This window comes from Vidua macroura, chromosome Z, assembly GCF_024509145.1.
Source record: "Vidua macroura isolate BioBank_ID:100142 chromosome Z, ASM2450914v1, whole genome shotgun sequence".
NCBI lineage: Eukaryota > Metazoa > Chordata > Aves > Passeriformes > Viduidae > Vidua > Vidua macroura.
Window position 1 is genome coordinate 79,305,757 of NC_071611.1, and position 17,742 is coordinate 79,323,498.

At 44.3% G+C, this 17,742-nt stretch overlaps 2 protein-coding genes across 2 annotated transcripts; both read right to left on the bottom strand.

Moving 5' to 3' along the window:
- Positions 1 to 558: 558 nt before the first annotated feature.
- Positions 559 to 2,343, bottom strand: LOC128822415 (3'-5' RNA helicase YTHDC2-like). Its single transcript, XM_054004115.1, has 4 exons — positions 2,150 to 2,343; positions 1,412 to 1,502; positions 847 to 1,040; positions 559 to 605 (listed from the first exon to the last, which is right to left on the bottom strand). The coding sequence occupies exons 1-4, from the start codon at positions 2,322 to 2,324 to the stop codon at positions 559 to 561; spliced, it is 507 nt and encodes a 168-aa protein (XP_053860090.1). The 5' UTR covers positions 2,325 to 2,343.
- A 10,922-nt stretch (positions 2,344 to 13,265) lies between these two features.
- Positions 13,266 to 16,990, bottom strand: LOC128822416 (serine/threonine-protein kinase PAK 1-like). The gene is made up of 5 exons (XM_054004116.1): positions 16,960 to 16,990; positions 16,010 to 16,109; positions 15,371 to 15,567; positions 13,607 to 13,744; positions 13,266 to 13,343 (listed from the first exon to the last, which is right to left on the bottom strand). Exons 1-5 carry the CDS (start codon positions 16,978 to 16,980, stop codon positions 13,266 to 13,268), a joined length of 534 nt encoding a protein of 177 aa, XP_053860091.1. The 5' UTR covers positions 16,981 to 16,990.
- Between the last annotated feature and the right edge of the window lie 752 nt (positions 16,991 to 17,742).

Consider the following 17,742-nt stretch of genomic DNA (forward strand, 5'->3'; position numbering starts at 1 on the left):
GCTCATTAACTTATCCCTTACATTCCTAAGACATTGCATTTCAGTCCTTGCATTATAGCTTCCCTCTGTTCATTAAACAATCCTATTAAACAACTGAAACAATTGGAAAGAACAGCAAAGGAAGCACTTCAAGAACAGACACCACCTATCAGAACCATGCCATTAAACAAGGCATATTGGTACAAGTGTTTTCTGTTCACTACACCCATCTCTGCACACAGAAACACACTGTAACTCTTCCACTTGTAGCTGCTAAAGCAATAATCTAGATTAAAACCTTGCTTTTTTAAAAAAAAAAACCCAACATTTTATCAGAAGTTTGTCTTTCAGTGAACTCTTCCATATTCAAGAAATCAAGAAGTCTGGACAGTAGTCTCTTAAGGACCAAATCTATTTTGTAGAGATGAAGAAATAAAAATTAAAATTCTTCATTTATCAAGGACATTAATTTCTACAAGCAGAACAGACAACTTCATTTTCTCATATGGGTGTTCTTACAGCAGCAGGGGAACACTGACTCTTCAATCCCACCTCACAGAATTTTTATGGAGCCACATTTCAAACTGTGCTTCCAAAAAGGTTTGGCTGGAACTGGCTCAAAGATTCTAAAGTAACACAACACAAGGTGGACATCACCATGTGCATGATATGACTTCCCAAGTTCCTCACAGCACCAGTTCCAAAAGACCTTAAAAGTAAGGAAAATTAATGCGTTTGCAAGAAGGTGTCTGTTAGGACACGAGAGGGGACAGAACAGAAAGAGGTTTCTTTTGTCTTTGGGCTGCAGGTGGTTTTTCCAAGTGGTGGCGATGGACAAGTCCAAAGCAGAACACACACCCAACGTACCAGATTCAACAGCACAGGCATTTCCTCGCTCTGTCCTTGGCAGGAGTTCCGTGCGTTCCTTATTTGTGACGGGAAAGCGCTGAATCAGACTCCGAACAGCGTGTTTCGTACGGAGAGCCAAGGCACAAGTCATGCCTGCGTGTGCCTCTGATACATCCTTCTTCCTTACAGTCAGGTAGCGATTGGCTCCTTTTCTGTCGGCGGGAGAAGAAAACATATTTTAGGAAAAAGGAACCTACTCTAGGTTGACTTTGATCTGTCAAGGTAGGAGATGCTATGCAAAATCTTTGGGAAAAAAAAACCAGAAATCACAGTGAGAAGCTTTTTTAATGGAGCCATTAAATCCACAAAGTATAAAAGCAAGCTGTCCCAAAAGGCATGTCACAAGCTTTTCCAAGCATGCATACAGCAATGAACACAGATGCTCATTTCTCTTTTACACTTTTTTCTCTAATACTATTCCTTGCAACACAGTTGAGTATGTTGAAAACATCAGTCAGGTTATCATTAGTCTTGAAATTCTATTGGTCTGCACCAAAAAACTGAAAATTGTACCCTGACTCACCCTTTGCTTTTAGATACCAGTCCAAGAGACTGACAGAGCCGGTGAACAAATGCTCTTTCAGTACTAGTGAAACTAGAAGGAAATTCCATCTCTAGAAGAATGATAAATAATAATGAGAAAACAGTAACAATGCAACAGGCACTAATCTTGACAACTCAGTGTTACAGAACCACAGAATTGCTAGGATTGGAAGGGAGACCAGCCAGTGCAACCCCCTGCAGGGTCACCTGGAGCAGCTGACAGAGGAACACATCTAGGGTTTGGGATGTCTCCAGAGGGGCAAACTCAGCACTTTCCCTGGGCAGCAGTTTCAGTGCTCTGCCACTCGCAAAGGAAAGAAGTTCTCCCTCATGTTCAGGTGGAACTTCTTGTGTTTTAAGTTATGGCCCCTGCTCCTTGTCCTGCCACCAGAAATTCTGCACCGCCTTCCTGGGACTCATCTTGAAGATCTTCATATGCATTAGTGAGATCCCCTGTCGGTCTCCTCTAGGCTTAACAGGACCAACTCCCACACCTCTCCTGATAAGAGATGCTCCAGACCTCTCATCTCATCTCGGTGGTCTCTGCCGGACCCCTGCAGTGGCTCCCTGTCTCTGTGCTGGGGAGCCCAGAGCCGGACACAGCACCCCAGCCGTGCCTCACTAGGGCCGGGCAGAGGGGCAGGATCCCCTCCCTGACCCGCTGCCAGCGCCCTCCCAACAGCCGCAGGCTGCCCCCGGGCCGGGCTGTGCCGCGCACCCGCCTCGTCCCCGCTCCGGAACCGCTCCAGGGCGAGCTGCACCGCCATTTCCACCACCTCGTCCACGCCGACCTCCCTGAGGGCCTCGGCCCGGGCGCGCCCCGCGGCGCCGGCAGCCCAGTCCCCCGCAGCCCCGCCGGGCTGCCGCCGCAGAACCCGCCTGTGTCGCGACATGGCCCCGACACGGCCCCACACGGCCCCACACGGATCGGGGGCCGCAGCTGCTCGGCCCGAGGGGCGGCGCTGGCGGCGGGCGGGGCCTGCGTGGAGTCACCCACAGCCCCGTCGGGCCGAAGGGAAGGAAATTGGCTCTTTTCCCGACGGTAGGGCCAAGCCTGCCTAGTACCGAGGTATGTGTATGGCTGTGGCCAAAACGTGGCACTGGTGCCCTGTCCGGTCATAAATTACGTGCTTTAATTCATGGTATTAAACGTAGCTGTGGCGAGGGTCATCTTGGCCCTCGGCCTCCTCACTCTGTAAAGTGTTACTTGCCCTTGGATTTGGATCGTCTTTTCCTGCTGTCCTTTGACTCCACGCTGAGGACACGAGGTAGAAACTAAACCCAATCCTCTTGGGCTTGACACAGGGCTCGGGATTGAAGGCTGCTGCTTTGGAAACATCATCGGTCAGAAGGAGAGTACTTGGAAGAAGAACAAACTACTCCTCCGTTTGAACAAACATCCTCAGTTGTGAACTGAAGTGAGCAATTAAATAAATAGAAGATAAACACTCACTGTCTGATGCAGCTGACTGAAAAACAGCTCTTAAGCCACCTCTACCAAAGCTTTTACAAGACTAACTTCAGCATAATTCTGCACTGACAGATCACACTGGAGCGGAACAATTGATCTGTTCTAAGGTTATTTTTAAATTTTTTTTCAGTTTTCAGTTCAGCTATCTGACTGTGTATCTTCAATCAAAGTACATAATGCTAGGTCCTCATAGCTGTTCCTGTGACATTCAGTACTGCCACCGCAAAGCAGATCACAGTTATTATGGAAAATTAAACACTTCAGCTGAATAAGATGAGCATTCCTCTTATCATCCTTGGTATCAAGAGTAAAAAATGAGAGCTCATAACTAATTTGAAAGAGTCACATCAGAAATCTTTAATTATGAACCCAGATCTCTTAACAGTTTTTGCCTCTTAACAGCATCATCTTGCCTTCCTATAGACAAAAAGCTCCATGATTCTGAAAAATGATTCCTCAGGTTCAATTCTGCTCTCAGTTTGCAATCCTGTAAATACAGCAGGGCACAGAGATAACTAACTGTTGGGTTAAGTCTCATCTACATGGCTGAGACTGGCGTCAAGCCTGAGTGCATCCTGCATAACAAATTCCTTAATACATGCCTTTCTTCTTCACTGCTTTTTTGACTGTCCAATGCTATTAGAAGGGTGAAAAAAGAGGAGAGTGTGGTCAGGCACGCACTGCCTGCTGCAGCCCTGCTAAATACTGAGTTGCAGTCTGCACTCAGCATATGAATAAGCAAAGAATTGTGCTTACCCAGGCTCTTAGACATGGAGGTTTTATTCTTTATACGTATTCTCTTAATAAAAATCACTAGCTGTGGTTTTTCATATTAAAAATAACAATCTGTAAGGATTTAAAAATTCCGTTTTCATGATTGGCCTCAGAAATACCTTCTGGCTAATGTTGACTCGAAACAAATAACCCCTGGAATAAGAATGATTTCCTTGTATTAACATATGTCCAAATACCCATGTATTTTTTATAAGAAGAATTAAGAAGCAGCACAGTTTTATGCAAAAATACATCTGCATGTTTAAATACAATTAGGTATTCTTATTTTACCCTCCCTAGAGGCACTTTTGCTGACTTCTTTTCAGTTTGCAGAACATTTTCTCTCTTGTAAACACTCTTATGTTCCACAAAAGGTGCCAGTTCTACCAGAAAAAGAACTGCAAAGGAAGTTAGTGAAACAGTATTATCAATTCTGTACTGTGTTCGATTGTGTCAGGTTTGGCTGCAAAATAATTAGTCTTTCTGGTTTTTGTTTGTTTGGGATTTTTTAAAGATTTTAAGTGCTGTAAGACTTCGTAGCTGTTGAAATATGATGCAAGGATCACTGGTGAGCCAATTCTTCAAGACCAAGTTAATGAAAGAGCACAAGATTTATTTCTCTTTTCAGTTCCTTGATTATTTTGAAAAAAAAAAAAAAGGAATTCCAGTATGTAGGGGTTTAAGCATTATAGTAAATTTGTAAGCAGACAGCTGTTGGCTGCTGTGATCATTAATGTTGCCATGAAGTAAGTTATGTATTTATACACATTTAGGGAAGTAAGACTGATGTCAAATTCTATTGAGAGATATTTGTTTAATAAATTAACTGCAGTGAAAATGGGCATTTCTTGCTCTACTGCACACTCCTGGATACACTGATCCATTGATAGTTCCCCAGACCTTTGGCTGCTGATGCGGGTGATTGCCTCTGCCCCATTTCTGGAACCTCTCCTATCATCTACTGACACATCATTCCTTACTTCTCTGTCTTTTCCACTTCCCTTACTTCAGTTCTTATAGATTTTTGAGACATCAAGGAAAAAGCCTTTTGATCAGTTCTGTCCTTGTAAAACAACCTCTCTCAGGTGCTCACTTGCCACAGTGCAGAACTTGGTCTTTGTCTCTACAAATCCATTTCCCACATCACTGCTGAACTGAACTGAGCCGCAACCCTTCAGTGCCCTCAAGGCATCCAGAGAGTTCAGCAACGACTCCAGGACGAAGGCTGGGAAGAGCGTGATTCCCAACAGGGTCAGATATGCCCCAGGTCTTCCCACAGCTTTCTCCACTACTCCTCACTCCTAAATTGAGAAACTCTAGTTTCCAGGGTGAGCAAATGACAGAGGACAGGAGGGAGAGTTGAATGATCCTGTGCTAGCAGATCTTTCTGTGTCTACAACATGTTATCAAGGCAGCATGAAAACTGCAGGGATCCCATGTCTTGTGAGCTTAGGAGTCGACTGAAGGCAGAAGGATTTCATCCCCGTCATTCATGTGCTTGTGTCTTTGCTGAAACAGGAACTGATGTGCTCCCTAGGGAGATTAATTTATCCAGAATGTAATTTCCTACTAGAATACTGTTTCACTGAAATATTTTGATGAAAACAAAACCTATGTTGCAGAAATTTTCTGGAGCACAGAACAGATTTACCTATTGCAGTCATCAGTAGCTTGCAGCAAAAGGTTTTGAGGTTACTTCCTAGTCACAGTCTACAAAAAGACCATTTATCTTGACATGTGCCCCCACTTTTTTTGACCAAAGTGGTATTTTGTTAACAGAAATACAGCTTCAAATAACATACTTTGGCAAAAAAAATAGTGGGACTATTCAATATCTTTGTTTACATGTATATACAAGAAATGAGGAAATGAACTTCTAACTTTCTGTATCCAAAATGTGGATCCTTATGTAAGATCCAGGAATAGGAACCTGTCTGAGTAGGAGAGCAGTTTAGGATATTTTTGGAAAAAGGGGCAAATCTGTTCTCATTTCTATTAATCATCATCATCACAAAAAAGTACACTTTTCAGAACAGTTTTACAAGGTGGTTGAGCATTTATAAAGGTGAAAAATTATTAGGAAGCTTCTCAAAAGAGGCATTAATATTCTATCTAAAAATTAATATTCTCTCTAAAGTATTTTTAATCCTAGATTGAAAAAAAATCTTTTGAATATACTGTTGTAAGAGTTTTCAAACAGCTCTACTTGCTAAGAATTCCACAGCAAAGGCTGCACAAGACTTATATTTCTAGATGGAGCTTTAAATCATAGATCTGTGATGAGAAGTGGATCTAAACAAACTAATGTGAAGAGGGTAATACACTGACTTCAGACACAAGATTTTGATGAGAATTTAACCTAGCAATTTCCTAGCTAAACCATTACTCTGTTGGCAGCAGATGCAGTTTGCTGTACACAGTGATGTTTTCTATAACATTAATTTGAACTCACATTATATGTCTGTTACTTAAAATCTTTTTACAGTGAAGGTCAGTAAACAAAGATGGTCTTTATCTGAAGCCAGCTGAAACACGGTATAATCTCTCCTTTGACACCATCAGGCATTGCTTTTGATCATAGTGTACATAAAAATCTTCAGTCTGAATACCTAAGCAGTGGCAGCAATTAGAATAGCTAACTCTCCCATCTATCTTACAGCAACATCAAAAAATATGTGGTTTGTAAGCTGCATTATAGAAAATAAATTATGTTTTTAATTTCATTTCACAAAAAAAAAAAAAAAAAAAAAAAAAAAAAGTAGGTTTACATAGGAAATTACTTCTATTTAGTCCTTATATTACCTGGGCATGCTTTATATAGGCTAGGCACAGATTCAGATCTGAGCATACCTGCATCTTAGTAGCTTGGTATACGTGTGCAGAGTCACGTTATGTGAGTGCCTGGTGGCCAAGCCAGCTCCACCCTGGTCCCGTGTCCCAGCCTGCCCTTTGTTGTCCCAGGGAAGTGTCTGATACCCTGGGCTGATCTGGCTGCCATGGCTGGGTGGTCCTGGCTGCCAGGCCCTGCTCTGACTTCCCAGGCAGCCCCTGCAACTTCTGGCTCCCCAGCCCCTCGAGATTGTCATTGTAATACTGATACAGCAAACCATGGATTGGGATCTGACCTGAGCTGCAGAGATTCAGGTGATGAGAAATTATAAGTTAAATTGTATTATAAATTCCCTACCGTGCTAGTTACAGATTGTACTATGTTGACTCTGCTTGTAGAAATCCTGTACCATTCTAATAATAAATTCTCTTCTGTATCAATCATAACATCCTGTTAAGAAAACAAAGTTTGAATTGTACCTATGGTTTAGTGCTATCCTCACTCTGCCAATATCCCCAAGAGAACCCATCTGTGCTGGGTGACAGTGTCACTCGGATAACCCTGACATGTCTATTAACCGAGAACCTCATGGAGCAACAGGGAACTTTTTAGCAAGTGTGTGAAAAGGGCTGGATGTAGTATTTAGGAAATTGAAAGAGATGGTATTCTGGACAGTTGGGCTCTGGATGCTGAGAAAGTTCTGCATTGCACACCCTGGCTACCTTGCTCAAAGGAATGTTACTAAATTAAAACTTCTGTTTGCAAATTAACTTACTGTTTTGTTAGTGGGTTTTGAAAGAGATTAATTGAAAATGCTAGGGCTGAATGTTATCTAGAAGGAAGTTCTTCCATTTTTTTGGTCAGTTGATTTTGGTCATTTGGCATCTTTTTATGCAGTGACTTCAGCTGTTTTCTACTGCAAAACCACTTCTAGGTAAATTTGGAGAGGTTTACAGTGCTTTTCTTTTTCTATTGTTCAACATCTGATTTGAGGTAGACTTGACTTTCAGAGATCAGAAGAACTTAGGTGTGCTGTTGATTTGGTGAAAACTCCGGAAAGTCCAGCATCTCTGGAAATCAGGTGTCTCTTGCTCATCTTTCAGAGATGTCTGATTTTGGGTATATCAATGTTGGAGATTAAGTGCAGCTAGTAGTGCTACAGCATTGTTATTAACGTTGGCATTGACTGTCTTGTATATGCTTATTTGAATTTAGAAATCAGGGCATTATGGAAAAATTTATATTGTGCATTATAAATTATATTGAAAAACGAAAGATTTATTTAACTTGCATAAGAAGAGAAATACCCAACGGCTTGACAGTTAAAACCCCCAGTCTTAAACAGAAAACATACAAACTTTTAAATATTTATTTTGAGAAATATCAAATCTATTTTGCTACTCACAGCAGTACAGAACTCTCACTCCTTGCCCTCCTTCCTTGTTCTCTTCACAACTTTCTAGGCACCACATACCCCTCCCACCAGGGATGCTTCAAGTGGAATTGTACTTTCTGCTGCACAGCATAGTTTGTCTTTTAAATGTGGGGGTTTTGCCATCTGCAATTCACATTTTTTGCTTTGTTATCAGGGAAAGTCAGAAACCATTGCACCAGGTTTTCTTGGGACTGGTACAAATGCAAAAAAAAGTTAACTACAGCTGATGCCCAGAAGGAAAAGATAGCAGGAAAAAAATGAATTCAACCAAACCAAAAATTGTTCACAATGAGCAGGGAGAAGATAAGGAATGGGTGAATTTCTGATCCAGAAAGAAAGCTAGTGTGTGAAGCATGCATCTAAGATGAGAACAAAAGATAAAGTGTTATCTAGATTAGACGAGAAGTGGGAGATTAGTTTAAAAATTGTGAGAACTGGCCAACTGTGAGGCTTAGCAGATAGCATCTGAAAGGATAGGTGCAATATTTTCTGCTTTAAATGCCTTGGAAGAGTATGGAAGTGTGTTGGCTCCATACTACAGTGCCCTGGTCATCCAGCAAGAACTAATGTGAGCGATGTAATTTGGAAATCTGCAGAGCCTGAGACCATATGAGACCAGTGAGTGTATGCATGCTTAACTTGCAAGCAGTTTCAGTTAATAAAATGCCAGAGGAACTCTTTACCTTGTAATGACTTACGTAATCAAGGTACAATAAATATTAACAATTAGAACTGTTGCCATCAGTTAATGTACTTTAAAGGCACTGTGCAACAAGTGTGATAACTTTGCTGGATTTATATATTCATTAATCCCTGACAGCAACAAGGAAGATCAAGATGTTTTGTGGCATGAACTGGATATCTTCAAAGACTTCATTAATAGGAAAGGAGTAATACCTGATGCTATGAGGGAAACTCATATGTCCTTAATATCAAGGTCTTTTTTTTTCAAACACAGAAATAGGTTAGGAAAAAACTTAGTTCACCCAAATTAATCGTGTGACATGATGGAGTAAGAAACATAATGTGTTATGTAAACTGAAATGCTGTTGTAGACTGTTTCAGAATAGCTGTTTCCAGTTAGAGAGAAAACAGATTGGTGCTGGTGCTGTCACTTCTTTTCACAGGGGACATGAGGCCATAATGAGCCAAGCAAGATCCTGCACAGCATGGCAGCAAAGACATTTCCTCACCGTGGCCTTGGCACTCCAGGGCACCCCAAAAAGGGCCGAGGAGTCCTGTGTGTAACCAGGAGGGATGGCTGACATCACTGTGGGTCCCAGCATTCCCCAGTCCCTTGCTGGCCATTCAGTGCACACTGGGGACGCTGGGCATGGGTGGAACATGGGGATGGGGTGCACAAAATTCAAGGGGGGCCCCAAAGTGGAAGGAGTGGAAGCCAAAGTCGCTGGGTGGAGACCCCCAAAAGGGAGGTGCGATATCTCTAAATGGAGGGAGGAACCCACAAAATTGAGGCAACGCCCCAAAAAACCACATGAAGCTGTTCTCTCCCTCCATTGTTTACCAACAAGAACTATCTACCAACTCTAATTTCAGCAAATAATTTCAAGTGTTTTAGCTGAAAGTCATTCTGAGCAAACTTTGTAGAAGTGATCACAGAATCACAGAGCGTTCTGTGTTGGAAGGGATCCACCGAGTCCAATTCTGAAGGGAATGGCTTGCTGGCAGGGTCAGCACCAAAGACACCCACACCAACTTAAGGAAGAAGTGTCATTTCCTGTAGGGCAAAGCAGCAAAGAAGTACAGAAGGATAAGCTAAGCAATGTACCTGATTATTGCTACAAAAGATTGCCTGTAGGGATGAAGAAAGACACATCACCAGTTACCCTAATACTTGACCATTGTCCTGACACACACGTCAGCTGGGGATGCCCTGTCACACCAAAGGATTGGAGAAGCACTCCCAGTAACGGGGAATTCCTATGTGGTTCGCCCACCCTCAGGCCAGGCTGCCAACTTTGCTGTGAGAGGGCCCAGATTTTATACTGTTGAATAAACAAGCTACCATAACTTCTAGTGCGGGCACATCTGGTTTCATCCTCCTCTTGGGCAGGGCTCAGGGAGGAACCAAGGGAGTTTGCTTTGACCCTCTACCTTCAAACACAGCCAGATAGAGATGTGATAAATGAAGATGATTTGTGCTAATAATTGTAACTATATTGATATTTCAGAAAATATTTGTTAAAAAGTAATAGGGGAAAGCGATATGTCATTAGCATCACAAAACAGATGTTCGCAGATGTTCATAAGATCCAGGATGGAGTATTGAGATATTTTAGCACAAACGGCCTTGGGAAGGACAAAGTTGGGAAAACTTCCAAGAGTGGAATCGACATTGAGACAAATAAAAGTCCAGGCAACTTCTTCTTAGGCAAGAACAGCCTTGAAGACAAAGCAGTTGATATAATTCCAGATAGAGAACCCAAAACAGGAACATAATGCTTACTTATATAACACCAAGCTCCATGTGCATGCGCAACCTGCCAGGTTATTCAGAGGACAGCCAGGAAGACCATCGGCCTTCATCCAAGAAGACCCCTGAAGAGTCCAGAAGACCCCCAGCAACAACGGGAACATGCGCTGTGTAATATGGTGACGTAGACTTCAAGAATCAAAACTGGGAGGAGATTTACAGGAACTATTGATGAATATGTATTAGCATACAGTATAAAAGTTGTGCTTGGATTCTTTTGCCTTTTGTACGTGCGGCAGGGTGAGAGGTCCTCCCCCGTCCCCCGGTTGGTTTTGCTTATGCTTTATCAGAACCACTGCCAAATTTCTATTTGTAACTACTTCATTATATTTGATTTTATTATTATTTTATATTTTTTTATACCTCAATTAAAATTGCTGCTAAAGTTTAAATCTTGCAGTTTATTGAACTTGACATATGGCACCTCATTCATGACACCAGGAAGAGGCACGCAGGGCCGGGCTGCTGCCTCCTGCAGCTACAAGGGCCTCCTGGCAGCCTGCCTCTGCCGAGGCTCAGGCTGCTCCGGGCTCTGCCGGGGCTCTGCTGCGGCTCCAGCCCGGGCAAGGCCGGGCCCGCTCTCACCTCACAGTCGCTGACAGCTCTGCACCGCAGGAGACCTTTCAGAGCACCCTCTCTGATCTTGCTGCTTTCTCAGCTGAGCAAGGCTCTCCTCCAGCCAGAGACATTGCACTTAGGGATACAAATCCAAGTGGCAAGCGCCCAAATGCTCTGGAGTCACAGCTGAAGGCCTGCATCAGCACAGGATGGTTTGGCTTCCCCACTCCCCCTTTGGTTTTTCCTGCTAATGCCATTGCCTTTTCTGCCTCAACTAGAAGTACCACAGCTGGGCAAAAACAGACCAGTGGGCCGTATTCCAAAGGCAGCGTGGTCTGGAGAAGATGAATGAAGAAGAGCTTTCCCCACTTCCACACTGTGCCAAAGACTCCATAAGTGTCACTTTCCACCTTTTGGAAACAACTGACAATTCATAAGAAAATCACGAGGTTATTCACAGAGTGAGAAAGAAGGGAATCTTCAAGGAGAAGTGTGGTTTCAGAAACTTTATTCATTTCCAATCCTATTGTTCCAAGTCCGATTAGAAAATCCTACCCTAACTTTACCCTAACCCTAATCCTAACTCTAATCGTAACCCTAAACCTAACCCTAATCATAACCCTAACCCTAACCCTAATCATAACCCTAATCATAACCCTAACCCTAACCCTAACCCTAACCCTAATCATAACGCTAACCCTAACCCTAACTCTAACCCTAACCCTAACCCTAACCCTAACCCTAAAGCCTAACCCTAACCCTAACCCTAACCCTAACCCCTAACCCTAACCCTAACCCTAACCCTAACCCTAACCCCTAACCCTAACCCTAACCCTAACCCTAACCCTAACCTAACCCTAACCCTAACCCTAACCCTAACCCTAACCCCTAACCCTAACCCTAACCCTAACCCTAACCCTAATCGTAACCCTAAACCTAACCCTAATCATAACCCTAACCCTAACCCTAATCATAACCCTAATCATAACCCTAATCATAACCCTAATAATAACCCTAATCATAAACCTAACCCTAACCCTAACTCTAATCCTAACCCTAAACCTAACCCTAATCATAACCCTAACCCTAACCCTAATCATTACCCTAATCATAACCCTAACCCTAACCCTAACCTTAACTCTAATCCTAACCCTAAACCTAACCCTAATCATAACCCTAACCCTAACCCTAACCCTAACCCTAACCATAACCCTAATCACAACCCTAACCTACAATCCTACTCTAAGTCAATGGTAATGGTCCTGATGTGATTATCACATTCTTGTCTCCTTCCTCTTCTTCACTGAAACAATCAGTGGCACCAGGCAGGACGCAGGCTCAGCAAGTGTTACAAATGGATGCTGCCCAAAGGAAAAAAAAACAACAAAAACCAATGAACCGTGACTTTCCAAGCTCAGTATTTCAGAGGATTCCTCTGGCTCCTAGAAAGATGCAGAAAGAGGACCAATGGGACCATCTGCACCTCCATCTTTTATGTGCAGGACCTTGCCATCACAGGCAAACCTGGCCCAGAATCCCACTTATCCCTTTATTCTGGTTTCTCCATCTAGCTGGGATTTTTGCCCTGCCAGTGCTCTAGAAATGGTGCTTTCTGTCCCTGGGGTTTCTTCCTTTCAGGAAACTCCAATGAGCCACATAGGTCCCTGTCTTTGAGAGACAGGCACCGTGCTAATTTCCACAGGGAGACAGAGCAGTGTCTACCTTTGCATGCCCTGCCCCTCCTGTGCTGGATGGCACCTTCCTTCCCAGCAGGGCCAGCCGAGTGGCGCTGGCTGCTGCAGTTCCCTCTCTGCCACACAGCCTGGCAGTAAGCCTGGGCCAGTTCCCCTCTGCCTGAGCGTGCCAGGCAGCAGATGGGGCTGGGACAAGTCCCTCTCAGCTGCCCCTGTCTGCGTGCCAGAAACCTCTAAGGGTGGGGTGGGGGGCAGAAACCAGGGCCCCTCAGAGGCTCACAGTGAGCCCCCCACAGCCCCTCCTGCCCACAGCCAAATCTCTCCAGACTGCTCTGCCAGGACGGGCTTCCTTGGGTTCCAGAAACAGCCAGAAAACAGAGCACCTGTCCTCTCAGGAAATGCGGAGAGAGGTGGAGTTATTCAGCTTTGTGAAGAACAGGCCCCAGGGAGACTTTATTGCCACTTTCCAAGACTTCAGAGTGGCTTTGAAGAAAATGGGGGACATCTTTTTTAACATGGCCATTTAACAATAGAATGTGGGCAAATATTTTTAAACAAAATGGGGATCAAGAGTAGGTCTAAGGAAGAACTTGTTTACTCAGAGCATGGTGCAACACCAGCACAGATTGTCCCAAGAGCTTGTAGGTGCCCCATGCCTGCAGGTATTCCAGGTCAGGTGGGAAAGGGCTCTGAGCAACCTGATCTCTTTGAAGATGTCCCTGCTCATTGCAGGACACTTGGACCAGATGACCTTCACAGGGCCCTGCCAGCCCAGTCTAGGATTCTTCACTGTTTTCATTTGAACAGCACCAAGAGTGGAGGTGAGGAGGAACGGGGGCTCATCTGATGCCTTGGACCTCAGTGGAGGAGGAGCCCATCCCTCAGACACTCTTTCACCTGCAGCCCCTTTGCATTTTACCTGCAGGAGCTCCTTGGCTGACCAGCGCTGTGCCTCGTTTCTCAGCAGGCAGCAGCTCAGGAAGTCACGCAGGCAAGGCGAGAATCGGTTGGGCTGCTGCAGCTTTGGTGTCCCTCGTATGGCTATCAGGAGTTGAGGCTGGGGAAAAAGGAAACATAAGGCTCCAGCTGCTTCTTTCCCATCTGTAAGTGCTCTCTCAGATCCCATTGTTTAAGCTCCACTCTGCAGAAACTGCCCTGGAGAGACCCAGAGATGACTTTCCTTTACCAACCAAAAACCCAAACCCCGATGCAGCCACAGCTTTTCCAACATTCAGCACATCTTGCCTTGGCAGCTGATTTCATTGACTGACCTAGTTAGTGGGAACTACATCAGCAAAAGCATGTTTTGCTTCTCTGAGGATTTGCACCAGCCTGACAGGCTATTTGGAAGGGGGAGTTTATTCTATCCATACTATTTCCAAGGATTATTACATGAAAGGAATCTTTGCAGTGCTTGTTGGTCCCTTTAGCACAGCTTCCATGAAACAAAAATCATCAAGTTTTTTGTTTTTTTTTTCTCCTCTTGAAAAAAATGCAGATGCAGAATCCATCTAAAATAGACTGAAATAACAATGGAAGGAGGCCTGGGAGTCTCCATGAAAATGCCCACCACAATAGTGACAGCTCTGTGCTGGTGGCACTGAAATAGATGGTGACCAAAGAGACTTTGTTACTTTCTTCTTCAACCCAGAGGAAAAATTCCTTCGCTTTTCCCACACCCCCAAAGGTCACAAAGAGGGTTTTATCCTGTCTCTCTGCAGCTGTGCTCAGCCACTGGACATGGTGGGGAGCTGGAGTCCTCACTCTCCTTAGAATTGTGCAAGCCAGGGGTGGCCCTGCTCCTGTGGTAAAGGAACACAGCACCGGCGTCAACCGCCCACATTGGATCCCAGCCCCGGGCACCTGGCTGCAAGCTCATCAACTTGTTAAAGTACCCAGAAACAGCCAAGAGTTTAGTGTACAATTCTAACTGCAGTCGGAGAAAAACACATCCTAAACTTATCCAGGCCACCCACACGCAAGACTGAACAATGTATGGATGATTTGAAAGCCTGAAAGTTTTGAAGACCCACAGGATTGGGAAAAGATGCTACAGTTTGGAGGAAAATTGATGTGCTGTGGTAAATGAAGGGAAAAGCAAGCAGAACTTGCTTGGGCATTGCTTTGGTGGTTTTTCCTCCTTTTTTTTTTTATTCTTTTTCTTTTTTTCTTTATTTTTTTCCCTTTTCCTTTTTTTCTTATTTTCTCTTCCTTTTCCTCTTCCTTTCCATTTTTCTCTTACTTTTTCTTTTTTTCTTTTCCCTTTTCTCTTCCTTTTCCTTTTCCATTTTCTTTTTTTCTTTTCTCTTTTTCTCTAAAATTGAAACTAGGAAGATTCAATCTCTATTTTGAAGGATATTTATCACACATCCAACCATTCCACGGAAAAATTCCTTTTCTTCAGAGACAGAGCTCCAACATTGTTCAAAAAGCAAGTGAAAAGTGTCAGGCATGGCTGGAGGCCAAAATGGCAGGTTTCTGAACTGGTTAGGTTTCTGAACTGCCACTTCCCTTCTGATGCAACCAAATCGACAGCAGATGCTGATGTGCTGCAGGGACATTTTCAGAAGGGGACCTTGGTGGAAGTGGTGCCAGCAGATGGCAATGGGATTTTGTCCAATGGCACACTGACCATGGGACAGGTGAGAAAGACAAGCGGGATCAGTGAGTATTTGCACCTTACCGAAACAGGAGTTTCATTCCAGTAAGGAACTTCTCGTTCCACCATTTCGATGCCCACGATTCCAAGAGACCATATGTCCACTTTGGGGCCACATGGTTGACCTGTCACCACTTCAGGCGCCATCCACCCAGAAGTGCCGGCCACTGAGCTCCGTCGACTCTGCTCAGGGGTGAGCTGAGCAAAGAGGCCAGAGTCAGCTGTGGAGAAAAAAACATACCATGAAAGCCAGCTCAAGTTAGGAAATCAAGCCAAAGAATTCCCCACTCTCAGTCTAAGAATGTGCTGTTGAGTCTCCTGGAGAACTGTCCACGCTCTGTTTCCTCAGGGCTTTAGACAAGGAAATATGGAATTGGCCACTTCAAAAAAAAAGCCTCATTTTTTAGACTACCTCCAGCCTTTTATTTTTCTGAAGCTTTAGATTTGCAGCTCCCTCCCTCTGGAAGGGACACACACAGAGCAACGCCACTCTTGACTCCTTGTTCCTTGTCATACTTCTGTGCATGTTGCAACTGTGCCCACAGTTTGTGGCAGGGTTCCCTGCACTGCCACCAACACCATTTTTGGGAAGCTGGCAGTCACTCAAAGCAGCCCCACAGCCCACGTCCCTGGAATGCTGCACCTGACCAAGAATACACTGACCCAGCTTGACAGAGCCGTCGGTTCTGAGAAGGATGTTGCTGCTCTTCACATCTCGGTGGATCACGTGGTTCGAGTGAAGAAAATCCAGGCCTTGCAGGCACTGAGAGAGAAAACAGAAACAGGAGGGCAAAAATTAATGATGTGATTTCATTATACAAGAAAGGAAACAGCTCTAAAAGATTCCCTCTGCAGGGGAATGGTGAGTAATGGCAGAACAGAGTGCCATTGCGAGGAAGAGCTTGCTGCTCCACCACTTGCAGAGCAGGACCTTTCTAAGGAAAGGCATGTCAGCTTTTGAAAGAGCAACAGCAGCTGCTGTTGTTGTAGACTGTCCCCTGCAAACCAGCCAGCATGGCTGCTGCTGCTGTGGATGTGCTTTCTCCATGCAGAGGACAAGTGAGGGGTTTTGCCAAGAAAGAAAAAGTCCCTCCCTTTGGTGTGAAGTGGATCACTTTGGGGTGGGAGGCTGCATGACAAAGGTTTTGTTGCTGGCCTCAGCACAGACTTGGAAGTATCACAACAGTCACCTTCCTGAAGCAAAGAGCATTTTGGCTGCACTACTGTCCTTTTCAGTTGAGGACTGAGAGAAATGAGTCTCTCTTTTTTCTTTGCTGATCATTTCAAATGCTGCCACAAGCACATTTGCTTCTACAGGCAAGGAATGCAGTGCAGACAGGCTCGAGATGAAAGTTTAGGGAAGCAAGGTGGAGAACAGCAAATACAAATACAAGAGACAGAGTGAGAATACAACAGTAGGAGATATGAGTACAAGAACTGAGTACTGTGAGTGCAGGGGCACTGGCAGGCATTTCACTTGAGAGGCTTTTACTTGCCCATAGCATACCAGCAACACAGAAACAAAGCTTGGCACATGAAATCACTCCAGGTTGGAGCCCTGTTTCCCAGACAATCCTGCCCAAGCCCTGGGCAGCACAGGTGGGATTGCTGACCTCCCGACTGATGGCTGCCATCTCGTCTTCAGACAGGTGGGTCTCGCTGATGACATCGCTCAGAGTGCCTCCGTCCATGTACTCCATGACCAGCCAGCGCTGCCCATCCACAAGGTAGCTGAAAGAAGGAAACAAGAGCATGGAGATAGACATGCATGGCTAGGTTGTTTTCTTGATTGATTCTTGTTTCCAAGTCCCTTTGTGACAAGGACAGAATAAAAGGAATAGACATTCCCTCTAGGCTGTGCATTGTTTGCATTCTGTCTCAAGAAGAAAGGCACAGCTGTGAAAAAAGGAGATGTCTTCAATAGCCAGCAAGTAAAAACTGCAGGTTAGGAACAGATCAAAAACCTGTCAAACTGTGTGTTTCTGGAAATAAGCACCTAGTCTTCCTGGCATGCAAAGCAATGGAAAAGAGGGGACACAATCCAAGGGAAATCCATGTTAGTTTATCTGGACGTAAGAGGACTCTTGAAAAAAATCAAGCCCCAAAACAATGTGGTGGCTGTGAACTTACAGGCTATTGATTTAGTAAGATATGACAGATGCAGGTTTTTGAATAATTTTAGAACTCTGTGTACCGGGGAAGACTCATGCAGACAAGATGCACTCTCTTCCCATCCACTGGAGATGAGCAGAGCAATAATAATTAACCAATAATTACAGCTCTATTTTCTGCCAGTGAACAAAGTGGAATTTTACCATGCATGTTTGCAATATGTAAACAAACATTCACAACAACTCACCTGTCTAAATAGTTGACCAGATTGGGATTCTTATTTG

Bases quoted from the DNA above. Each gene is read 5' to 3' on its own strand.
- LOC128822415 (XM_054004115.1), bottom strand. From the start codon at position 2,324: ATGTCGCGACACAGGCGGGTTCTGCGGCGGCAGCCCGGCGGGGCTGCG. The intron at 1,503-2,149 runs GTGCGCGGCACA...TCATTCTTCTAG, and splicing joins CCGGAGCGGGGACGAGGCGG to AGATGGAATTTCCTTCTAGT. The intron at 1,041-1,411 runs GTGAGTCAGGGT...TCCCGCCGACAG, and splicing joins CTGGTATCTAAAAGCAAAGG to AAAAGGAGCCAATCGCTACC.
- LOC128822416 (XM_054004116.1), bottom strand. From the start codon at position 16,980: ATGGCAGCCATCAGTCGGGAG. The intron at 13,745-15,370 runs GTAAGGTGCAAA...CTTTTTCCCCAG, and splicing joins GGAATGAAACTCCTGTTTCG to CCTCAACTCCTGATAGCCAT. The intron at 13,344-13,606 runs GTAAAATGCAAA...GAATACCTGCAG, and splicing joins CAGCCAAGGAGCTCCTGCAG to GCATGGGGCACCTACAAGCT.